Genomic DNA, 11,474 nt, shown 5'->3' on the forward strand with positions numbered 1-11,474 from the left:
GAAAAGTCACACAAGAGGAACAGGCCTTCACAATATCTCTTGCATTGCTTCTGGACAAGGCAAATTTTCTACGAAGAGTATCAGCGGGTACATGATAGAGCCTGTGAAACTCTCGAGCAAGCTCCATTGAGTCCGCAGCAACTAAGGCCATAGCTCTGGTTGCCTGATCAGCTCTTGCATTAGCCTCAGACATAGAACCAGGAAGTAGAGTATGGGCTCTAATATGTCCAATATAGAATGGATTACTCCTTTGAAGTATATGTTGTTGAATCTGTATTAGAACATTGGAAACCGGACTTGACTGGCGAATGGAAGCGGCCACCTCGAGAGAGGACACCGCATTAACCACATATTGTGAGTCCGAAAACAAATTAAAGGGCTCAGAAAATTTCTTAAAAACTTCCAATACCACCAAGCATTCTGTAGTCTGAGGGGCATCGGGTTGAAAATTGAATAGCACCGGTGACTGATTATCCACCACCATAGCTCCTACTCCTGTTTTTGAGCCATCAGTAAATATGGTTACAGCTCCCAATAAGGGCTTAGGGGAGGTAACTCGTGGAAAGTACACTAAATTCTTTTCCACAAAACTCAAAATTGGATGTTTAGGAAAATGATTATCAATAGTATTAGAAAAGGTGCAAAGCAAAATAGCCCAATTGTCCACAGTGGCGGCCAAGACCTCCACTTGTTCCTTAGTATAGGGTATAATCAACTTATCAGGCATCTTTGCAAAACAGGTCAAGCAAAATTTTATTCCCATTAAGGCTTGATTAGCCACCAAGTCAGGATAATATCTAAGCGTTTTTGCTCCAATTGAATTACCATGCAGCCACCATAGAGGTCCCTCTTGCCATAAAACTCCTGTTGGAACATTTTTTGTTTTTAATATACAAAGAGAAATTGGCAAAGACGGGTCATGGCGGCATAGCTGTGCCTTGGATATAGCTCCCTCAACCTTGCGTAAAGATTGCATAGCAGCAGGTGTCAATGTCCTCGGGGAGGTAACATCAGGATCACCCTCTAAGATAGAAAATAAGGGCAGTAGCTCCGACCTTGGTACATGTAGATACCCTCGGATCCAATTAATATCTCCTAGTAACTGTTGGAAATCATTAAGGGTCCTTAAGTTTTGAGTACGAATAAGGACCTTTTGTGGTCTGATTGTATCTGGGGAAATAATAGAACCCAGAAACCGTGCTGGTGTAGAGCACTGTACCTTTTCAGGGGCTACAATTAGCCCTTGCTTTTCCAAGGTCTGAACAGTATTTTGAAAAGCTTCCCTAAGTACCTGTTGAGATGAAGCTGTCAATAGAATGTCATCCATGTAATGAATGACCTTTACAGTGGGAAACTGTCTCCTTACAGCCATCAGAGCAGAATCTACAAATAGTTGACACATAGTAGGACTATTTGACATCCCCTGGGGGAGGGTTCTCCACTGATAACGAGCATCAGGCTGTTCATGATTTACAGAAGGCAAAGTGAAAGCGAACCTTTCCCTATCCTGGGAACACAGCGGAATGGAAAAGAAGCAATCTTTGATATCTAGTACTATAATTGGCCAATCCTTTGGCAGAGCAGAGAGTAATGGGAGACCCTTTTGGGCTGCCCCCATGACTTGCATCTGACTGTTTACAGCCCGCAAGTCATGTAATAACCTCCATTTTCCTGATGCCTTTTTGATAACAAAGATCGGGGTATTCCATGGTGATACAGAAGGCTCAATGTGACCTAGTTGCAATTGTTCCTCAATTAGTTGTTTAGCGGCTTCCAATTTCTCCTGGGAAAGGGGCCACTGGGGGATCCATACAGCCTTATTTGTTGTCCATGGTATGGGTATGGAGCCCATTGTGGAAGCCGATATGTCAGTGGCCCCTAAGAAAAACCCAGTCCTTTGCGGTCTGTCTTACTGACCGGTATTATCGGGTCGGGTATGCCTTGAAGATTTTTTCCCAGGCCTCGAGAAGGAACAAATCCTTGCAACCTCATCATATCTTTACTTTTATCTGAAAATTCATTAGTCAATCTGAGCTGTAATTGCTGCTGAACATCCCTTCCCCAGAGGTTAATGGGGAGGTCTACTACAAAAGGTTGTATTTTTCCATGCTGATCTTCTATTCTCCAAGTCAATTCCTTTGAACTGATGCACGGTGTACGTGCGTACCCTAGTCCCTGTAGGGACTGGCAGGATTGCTGTAAAGGCCATTGCTTAGGCCATGATTGGGTTCTGATAATGCTTCGATCAGCGCCAGTGTCCACCAAGCCCGAAAAAACTTTTCCTTCAATAGTCAATTCTAAGATCGGTCTATCATTAAGGGCCATGGACAAACAGGCAAGATCAACTCCTGTGGACCCCAAGCCCTCATTCCCTCTTACTCTGTCTGCAGAGGGGAATGATTCATGCTTGGAGGGCAAAATTAACAATTGAGCAACCCGGTCACCGGGAGCAACAGAAATTACGCCATGAAGAGCGTGACAAAGAATCTTAATCTGCCCCGTATAATCAGGGTCAATAACACCTGGGTGAACTACCAGCCCTTTCATAGTAGATGAGGAGCGCCCCAAAACAATCCCTACATGTCCCTCCTGCAAGGGACCCGACATGTCAGTCTCCATAATCTGAACTCCCATGTCTGGTGTTAATACCATTCCGGAGGTGGCACAGAGGTCCAACCCTGCGGAACCGATGGTGGCCCTCCGTACTGACGTGTCTGCCTCTGGTAACTCAGAGGTGGGGCTGAAGCCTGAAGCGCCCCGAATATTTTCGGGCCCCGGGGACTGGGGCCCCTCATCCCGTTTTTTGTCTCAGAACTAGAGACTTGTGGGATAGGCTGACCATTAATGTCCCTTACTGAGCGGCACTCATTGGCCCAATGCTTTCCCTTCTTACAGCGAGGGCAAATGCCTGGCATACGTGGACCACTGCCATTAGGACAATTTCTTTTTAAGTGTCCCATCTGGCCGCACCGAAAGCATCCTTTGTTTTTTGTATCCCGGGCCGATCTAGTGGTCGAAAGCATCGCTGCTGCTAAGCCTGCATTTGTTAAAGGACCTCCAATTTCCCTACAAGCCTTCAACCAAGCATCCAGTCCTTTATGCCTGACTGGTCCTATGGCTCACTGACATTCTTTAGTGCTTTGTTCAAAAATTATCTGTTGCACAAACGGCAAGGTCACATCTGAATTTCCAAAGATCTTTTCAGCGACCTCAGTCATCCTGGCCACAAAGTCCGCGAATGGCTCTGTGGGTCCTTGGACGATCTTAGTCAAATTGCCTGCCACTTCCCCTTTACTGGGTAGGACCTTCCAAGCACTGAAGTAAAGATTACTAATTTGCTGGTACACCTCAAGAGGATAATCAACTTGGTCTTCAGCAAACTCCCCTTGTCCCAAAAGCATCTCAGCAGTCCAATCTGGGTGGCCATTTTGTGCATTAAGTCGAGCCTGAACCTGTGCCTTGTCAGCAGCCAGAGATTTGAATTCCAGGAATTGTCCTCGGGACAGGCATGCCCTAGCGACCTCTGTCCAGTCTGTGGGTGTTAAAACCTGGGTACAGAGTCTGCGCAACAATGCAATGGTATAGTCTGCGGTGGGCCCAAAGTCCTTAGCCGCAGTCACCATGTCTTTCAGCTGTTTATAGGGCACCGGCTCGTACCACCTATGATGTGTATCAGCATCCTCAAACACTGGGAAGGCTGAGGCCAAACGAGCCCAAGTGTTATTGCTGATGAAATGATAACCTCCGGCAGGCTTTGCTGCCTGTGCGTAAGATGGCGGCGGCGCTGTGGGTGGAGACTCACCCAGCAGCTGCCTAGGCCCTCTTCTGGCCCCGCCTCCAACTGCAGAAAATTGCGGCAGGCATCTCCGCCCACGCCGCTCCTCCTCACATCTAGCAACTTCCTCCTCTAAGTCCTCCTCTTCCTGAGGACTGAGCTCATCGTCCGACAAGTCTAAGTCGGCGAACTCCTCAAGAACCGGATAAAGCCGGTTCCTCTCCTCCATTTTTGTGCCCAAGGGCTCTCTTTGGCCCTTTTCCCTGGGCTTAACTTTTGAATCTTTTTCCTTTTCCTTTTCTTTTTCTTTTTCCTTTTCTTTTTCTTTTTCTTTTTCTTTTTCTTTTTCTTTTTTTCTTTTAGGCCTACCCAAGTCTCCCCCTTTTGATTCCGATTCTGATAAGCTGTCCTGGTGTGCTATTAATGCCTCTCTACCTTTCCTAACAAGATCTGCATTATCACCCCCTCGTAAGCAGTTCCTCACTAGTCGCCATAGCGGCATAGTGCCACGGCTTATTTGGTTCTCATGTTTTGCCTTTTCCAAGTCCCGTCCTAATTTTTCCCATGAGGGCAAGGTGAAATCCCCAGAGACCGCGAACCATGGTGCGTTCTGGTCAATGTCCTTCACGACCTTATCGATCGTGCTCCGAGAAACCTTCAGGCCACGCTGTTTAAGCAGCGCCTGCAGGGGACTAACGAGGTCGATGGGACCAGGACCAGAGCCATGAGTGTTGCCCATAATGAGGTCTTATGCACGGGCACCCTACCGGAGAGCCGCTTAAGCTACAGCGGTCTTATTTCCCCTCAGAGAAAAGCCGTTTTATTTACGACGGACTTACTTTCGATTCTGACTAGGCGTGGTCGCAACAGCAAAGGCACTCTTGACCAGGCTTATGGCAACGCAACCAAAAGCAACACAGGAGCACACAGATCACCATTACCACAAAAACAAGGCAGAACACTCCAGGATCAACTCCAGCAATCATCATTTTTTTGGAGACTTGCTTACCGACGTCGCCGCCCCGCGTGTGGAGTTCTGGATCCTCTTTGCCCCTCGCCCGGTGACCGAAGGGTGTCCCGGCGTCCCGGGTTTCGGCACCAATTGCGGCGAACCCCCCTGGCCAGCAGGGAAGAACGACCACCGAGTCGAGGATTCTTCTCCTATCACGCTTTATTGGAGCCTCTTGGTTGTTGGGAGAGCAGGAAGCGAAGGGGCAGAGCACTAAACGGCAGCCGCTTATATAGGGAGAGCGGACACGGGTCATGCCTGGATTGGCTACTCACTCATCTTCCGATGCCCCCGGCCACGGGATTGGCTAAGATTACTGCACACTACTGCGCATGCGAGAGGTTCCGTCTACAGCCCTACCATATATGGAGTTGTTTACTCGGTGGTGCAGGGGCTCAGCGCCATCTTGTAATGGCGGCTAGCAAATCGGCTCCCTGCAGAATACTCCTTTTGAAATGAAACAGTGTCTGGGGAGAGACAAATGTGGTCGAGAAGCAGCAGGCAGTAAGACGGGATCAGCTATTAACACCGGCCCTCCACAATGGCTTTGAACAATACGCTATCCAGTACCGAAGGGTTACAGAGAGTTTCCACGGCAGAAATGCCCCTCTTTCTACCATACTAGAAATAGCCTGTGTTTCTGGGGCCATCAACTCCTGATTATTGATTTAAAGGCTTTAACTAGTAAATTTCCTCATAATGTCAGAACAGAATTAATTGTATTTGAACGTGATCATTGAAATGAAACCAGACCCATGACATTTTTCTTAGCAATCCCCTTAGAGGGAAGTTAAAATTACTTTATAGATGGGCAATTTTATAGCAAATGGTCTTCAAAATAAGTAGAAAGTGCACATTGTTTTTAGCATATACCATTAGAGAAACCTACCCATAAAGCAAACAAAATAATCTTCCCAAGGAAATTACCACCGACAAAGGACGGTGCCGGTGAACCACATTTACTCCTTTCCTTCTCTTTTCCTTCTCAGATCTGGGAAAGAACTCTGACTATAATTCCAGCAACTGCTCCCTAAGCAGCTCTGAAAACCCATACGCCACAATTAAAGACCCACCTGCACTCTTGCCTAAAAGCACCGAGTGTGGCTATGTGGAAATGAAGTCGCCCGCACGGAGAGACTCCCCATATGCGGAGATCAATAACTCAACTTCGGCCAACAGGAATGTCTATGAAGTTGGTGAGTTCTCTGTCCACATTTTAAAGAACCTTGGCATAAGACCGTGCTTGAGACAATTCTAAGTAAGCTCGTGTTTTATACGCGACTGTGTTTTACAAAGATCGTATTAATTGATATGAAGTGAATTTTTCAGGGAAACGACATTTAGCAACTTAAAACTTATTTCCCTTGTTTTCCACATGGCCATCATCTTTTGTTTTACAAGCATGGTAAATATTTTAGCACCCACGTGAAGAAGCATATGAACCATATTAGTTAAGACAGCAGGTAAGTCAAAACGAACGGCTTGAGTTGACCAAACAGGTGGCTCCGTTTCCTGGCTGTAACCATGATGCTAATACAATGCTTTTAGCAGAACTGGAACACTTTTGTTTTAAACTTACTTAATATGTCAGGTGCAGTCTCATATGAATCTGATATGAACTAGGAGTAATTAAATACAAAATTATACTCATTCTGAGTGCCTTCTATGAATGTCATTTGGGAAAAAATAAAACATATTGCCGCCAATGTTGACTAGATAGGAGATATATTTATTTTAGTCTCTCTGTCCATAGATATAGTATAAAAATATCTTGTTAATGGAAAAAGTACAGTAAATTTATTTATTTATAGTCAGTGATAGCATCCCCCAGCTGTTCTTTAAGCCCATCACAATAAGATGAGAACTCAGCTCAGTGTTTAGGGCTAACCTTGTGAACATGTTGAGTATTTCCATAAATTGAGGCAACCTCTAAGAACACTTTTACCTGTAGAGTCAGGGGCTTGGGCTACATTATTCCCAAGGTATTTTGAGACAATGGTTCATATTTGTGGTTTCTGCACATCTTCTTGATTTCCACACCCTTTTCTCTGAATACTATTTCTGGGTGCCAATTGTGTGAATAATTATAGACTTCTCTTCACTGTAAGATTACAAAAGATTTTTTTAAAAAAACTATTTCTGTAGATTTTTATAAAGTACTTCTGTTGTGTTTTATATTTGAAATAAAGAGCATCATCTTTAAATTTTTTGTTGTTGTTGCTGGTTATTACAGAGCCTACAGTGAGCATTGTTCAAGGAGTATTCAGCAATAGTGGTCATCTCACCCAAGATCCATATGACCTTCCAAAGAACAGTCACATCCCTTGCCATTATGACCTGCTGCCAGTAAGGGACAGTTCATCCTCCCCCAAGACAGAGGATGGTGGTGGTGGTGGCGGTGGCAGCAGCAGCAATAGCAGCAATAGCAGCAGCAGCAGCAGCAGCAGCAGCAGCAGCAGTAGCAGCAGCGGCAGCAGCGAATGACATCCAAGGACGTCTGGGTGAGCGCTGGAACTCTCTCCAGGCCCACTGTTGAGGTCTCCATCTTCCAGTTGATGCTGCAGATGACATGAACTAATCCAATAAGCAGTTGTTGGACACATACCAGAAAGCTCCAGGCTGAGGCCGACGCCCAGCATGGTGTGTTGTTAACAGGTGGTCTGGAAGGAGAGAACTCCATCATTTCTCATTGCGGTTAGGTTAGGAGCTGCAAAGCCAGTGACTTGTTTTAAGATGTTAGCTGATGGGGTGAACTTGGCAAAACCTTTCAGAGACACAGGCTTGAGGGGACACTGTAATTATCCCTGGAAAATTAAAATCGATTTGTTGTCCTTACCATCACAGAGACACCCCTAGGATTGTTCAGGTTACCACACATTTACTTAGTGACGATGGAAATTACTAAATATGTAGGAGGCAGAAAACACATTCCCAAGTCCTTCTGCATAATGTTTTTCCATTTGGACTCGGTTTCATAGGCATTGTATGATCCTGGGAGGAAGCAGTCCGTCGGGCTGTGAAATTGCATCAACTTCTAATAAACACTAGCAATGGGAGCAAATCTAAATACAAAAGGTTTTGTTTTTAGAACGAGAAATGTACAATTAAAATTATTTTAGATATAGCATAAACATTGGAGAAAGCAGCACATAAATGTAATATTTCTGTTTGACCGTTGGCCCATGTTAGATTCATGACATCATTCTAATTGCTGTCTCCACCATGCGTATTTACCACGTCAGATTCATACCTTATCAGCTAATCATAAATACAAAGATGCCATTGTTTTATTTTTGATTGCGTGAGTGTGTGATGAGTGCCAGAGGGTGTACATTTAAGTATAAGATGCTTGGGTGTGATGAACCTTTAGTAATACATGCTGTAATATAGACTCAGGCGACTGTTCTCCTTAATTTTTCCCTAGAAGTGACTGAAATATTTTTGTTCATATTTGGGAAAAGGGCACTTTCCTTATTAATTGTTGATTTAGAGAAACTATGCTTAAGCTGGCCTTTTGCATTGCTAATGTGACATGTACCCATGCCTCTTTAGTTTGTATTTTCATTAAGTTGTATATTCTATGTTTTGTAGTGTTTGGATTGTTAAATTGCAAGAATATGTAATGGCCATTGTTTGTTGCGTCATTGCCATTCATCTTTTGCTCGATACAAATCCATCGTTTTTCTTTTGGAGGGAGGAAATGAAAATATACAATTTGGACCTATTAAACTGGCCGTTACTAAAACAGTATAGTAGCCATAGGTACATAGCAGATCACTGGAATGGAACTTTCTAGAGTCCACAGTGGAGCTCTTCTTTCCGTGGTAGTTCCCGAGCCTTGGTTAAACTCAGGAAGGAGTGGGTACTACAGGTGACTTTACTAAAGACTTCCATCACGGTTATCGACAACTGACCATCTAAACTGGAACACTTTTCGTAGTAAATGCGGGCATGACTAATAGTCACCCTGCATTGGGTTTAAAATATGGGCGTTTCCCTGCAGACTAGAACAGAGGCTTGCCCGGCACACACTATTGCAGACACATCTGTACCCCGGACTTTCATCTCATGAGAATGCCACACATGAGCAGCAGAGGATGGGAAAGGCGATGTAATATCATAACAGAATGCAGCAGTCTCTGATGTTCTAAAGATAGGAAGCCCTCCATGGCCTTCTGCTGGAGTCCGTTTATAATGGCCTGCTCCATGTGTGTCTACTAGCAGGAGCCATAAAGTATTGTCCTGGTCAGTCTTCCAGGTAGGACATCCAGTCATTGTGCATGCTATGCCTGTGCCTGTCATGATGGGTTAATTCGGTCAGGTGAATAATAAATCTGCTGCAAACGCACTTAGGGCAATTTCTCTTTTATTAGCTGGAGCGTACTTTAGAAACAATTGATTTTTTTTCCAGTAGTTAAGCATTGACTGAGTCCTTCTTGGTTATAAATAAATAAAAAAGATGAGTACTTGCCCTTTTTCTTTTTGAGCATGAGGGTAAGTTTGAGGTTCCCTGTTACTCTCTGGAGATTAGGTTTTTTTTATTCTATCTTTTTTCATTCCGCCCCTTGGGAGAAAGCTTTGTGTGCAAAGCCTTACAAGGAAAGCCTGCCGAGCTGAGGAAGACTCCAAATTGCCGTCTTATGAAGCAGCAAGGACACGCAGCAGCAAGCTACCCTGTAGAGTCCAACTGAGACCCACGCTCTAAGACAAGCCGCTGTCCTGCCAGTTTCTGAGGCAGCGCTTACCTAGCAGTTTCTGTGAGACTTTTCCTAAGTCAGAACACTTCAGAATTCAGACATTATAAATCCCACGTTCCTTGTCTTTGGAGAGGAATCTATTTTCTAGATGTTTTGCTGTAATTTCTCTCCAGTCTCCTGTGGCAGAAAGAAAAAAAAGCACTTAATGAGTCGGCGATGCCTTGCATGATGATATAGCCGTATGAGAATGTGACGCTAGCCACTACTCTCTGCCTTGAAGTCGATGTTTTAAAATTTCTCTCGTTTACTGCATTTGTACAGCATTACATCCAAACTTGCCCAAGTGATAACACATATACTTACTTTCATTAGGAGAATATGATCATTGTGGTTAGTTGTATGATAAGGAAATTTTCATAATTATTCACAGTGTTAGACATGAGCCCCTCCCAGTAGAGTACTAGTAGCAGACAGAATTCAATGTGCTTAGCAGTGTTTCTGTGGGTATTGACCAAGTACAGAAAAACTGACCTTAGACGCTTGTAACAGAGCAGCACAGGGTGCCATAGCCAAATCCATCAGCATAAGGACCGCTGACTGTGAGAAATGCAGGCTACTCTGTGGAAATATGGTCATTTGGACCTCAGTGGGCCGTAACAGTGGTCAGTCTTGGGGAAATTTTCAGCCAAATATGAAAGTCAAACATAAGCGTCATAATACCACCAATAATTCATATTGATACACTTCAAGTAAGACAAAAATCTTAACAGTTAATTTGGGGGCTGTGGTTTTAAAATAATGAATGTTCCATCTCTGGGTAACATGTCCTTATTATTTCAATGAAACACTCAAGGGCTATTTTTATTTTAAAGTTTTAATACCATGGACATGTCCAGAGGCTTGGTGTGAAGTGGTTGGTTATGAAGCATGGGACGACACACAGCAAACTGCCCCATAGAGCCCTGTTTGTTATTTTGTCTCAGCTTTGTTTTGATATGACCAAATTGCAAAATATCTATCTATCCATATATATATATTTTAAAAGGAAAAAAATCCAACTGCAGTCTGGTTTACTTGGTAACGGCAAACAAAAGTAACGCTTCGAGTGTTAAGCTATCTCTCTTTTCCAAAGATGACAAACCTCCTCAGTATCGGTTTCGCTGACATTTATTCTGCCAAGTAGATTAATAGATGAATGCAATAAACTTTCTGATTAAAAAAAATCTCTAAAGCAGTATTTATTTCTTCATGTGACTGTTGACCAATGAGAGAAAGATTCATGATGCTCTTAGAAAACTGACACTTGGTCACATGTGGCTCCATAGTACTTTGCCTGTATATAAGAAAGCAGTAGCACTTTATTATATGTAATTGCAAATATGTATGCTTTCCCTTCAGAACAGAGATTCTCGGCCTTCCCAGGGCTGCGACCCTTTATAATACAGCTCCTCAAGTTGTCGTGACTTGCAACTATAATATTCTTTTCATAGGGGTACACCACTATGTCTAGTTTATATGCTGCTTGGGATCAAACTCAGGGCTTTATGCATGACAGGCAAGTACTTTACTAATCCGACTGTGTCCCCAACCTCATATTACTTGTTCTGGAAAGACAGAATCCTCATTTTATTCACATGTGGACTTGCTTACAGTTTCAGGGGGTGAGTCCATGATCATCGTGGTGGGAAGCATGGTGGCAGGCAGGCAGGCATAGTGCTGAAACAGTAGTTGAGAGCTTTCAACCTGATACACAAGCAGCAAGCAGAAAGAGAGAGACTGGGCTTTTGAAACCTCAGAGCCCACCCCCAGTGACACATCTATTAAAACAAAACCATAACTCCTCCAACAAAGCCATTTTTCTCAATCCTTCCCAAACAGTTCCACTAACTGGGGACCAAGCATTCAAAAATTGAGTTACAGGAGCTATTCTCATTCAAAACAATGAAAAAATTCTTTCCTTATGGATCTCAGTGTCAGTGAAGTTGACAATGCA

At 43.9% G+C, this 11,474-nt stretch overlaps 1 protein-coding gene across 1 annotated transcript in view; it reads left to right on the forward strand.

Moving 5' to 3' along the window:
• Megf10 (multiple EGF like domains 10) overlaps nucleotides 1-7,229 on the forward strand; it is a gene marked incomplete at its 3' end in the record, with an annotated part of 108,808 nt that extends 101,579 nt beyond the window's left edge. Inside the window, exons 23-24 of the mRNA XM_038330410.1 lie at nucleotides 5,774-5,980; nucleotides 7,018-7,229. Of these exons, the coding sequence (XP_038186338.1) occupies nucleotides 5,774-5,980; nucleotides 7,018-7,229 (419 nt within the window). The remainder of the gene's footprint in view (nucleotides 1-5,773; nucleotides 5,981-7,017) is intronic.
• Nucleotides 7,230-11,474: the final 4,245 nt, after the last annotated feature.

The sequence above is a fragment of the Arvicola amphibius genome, chromosome 5 (genome assembly GCF_903992535.2).
Source record: "Arvicola amphibius chromosome 5, mArvAmp1.2, whole genome shotgun sequence".
Classification (NCBI taxonomy): Eukaryota; Metazoa; Chordata; class Mammalia; order Rodentia; family Cricetidae; genus Arvicola; species Arvicola amphibius.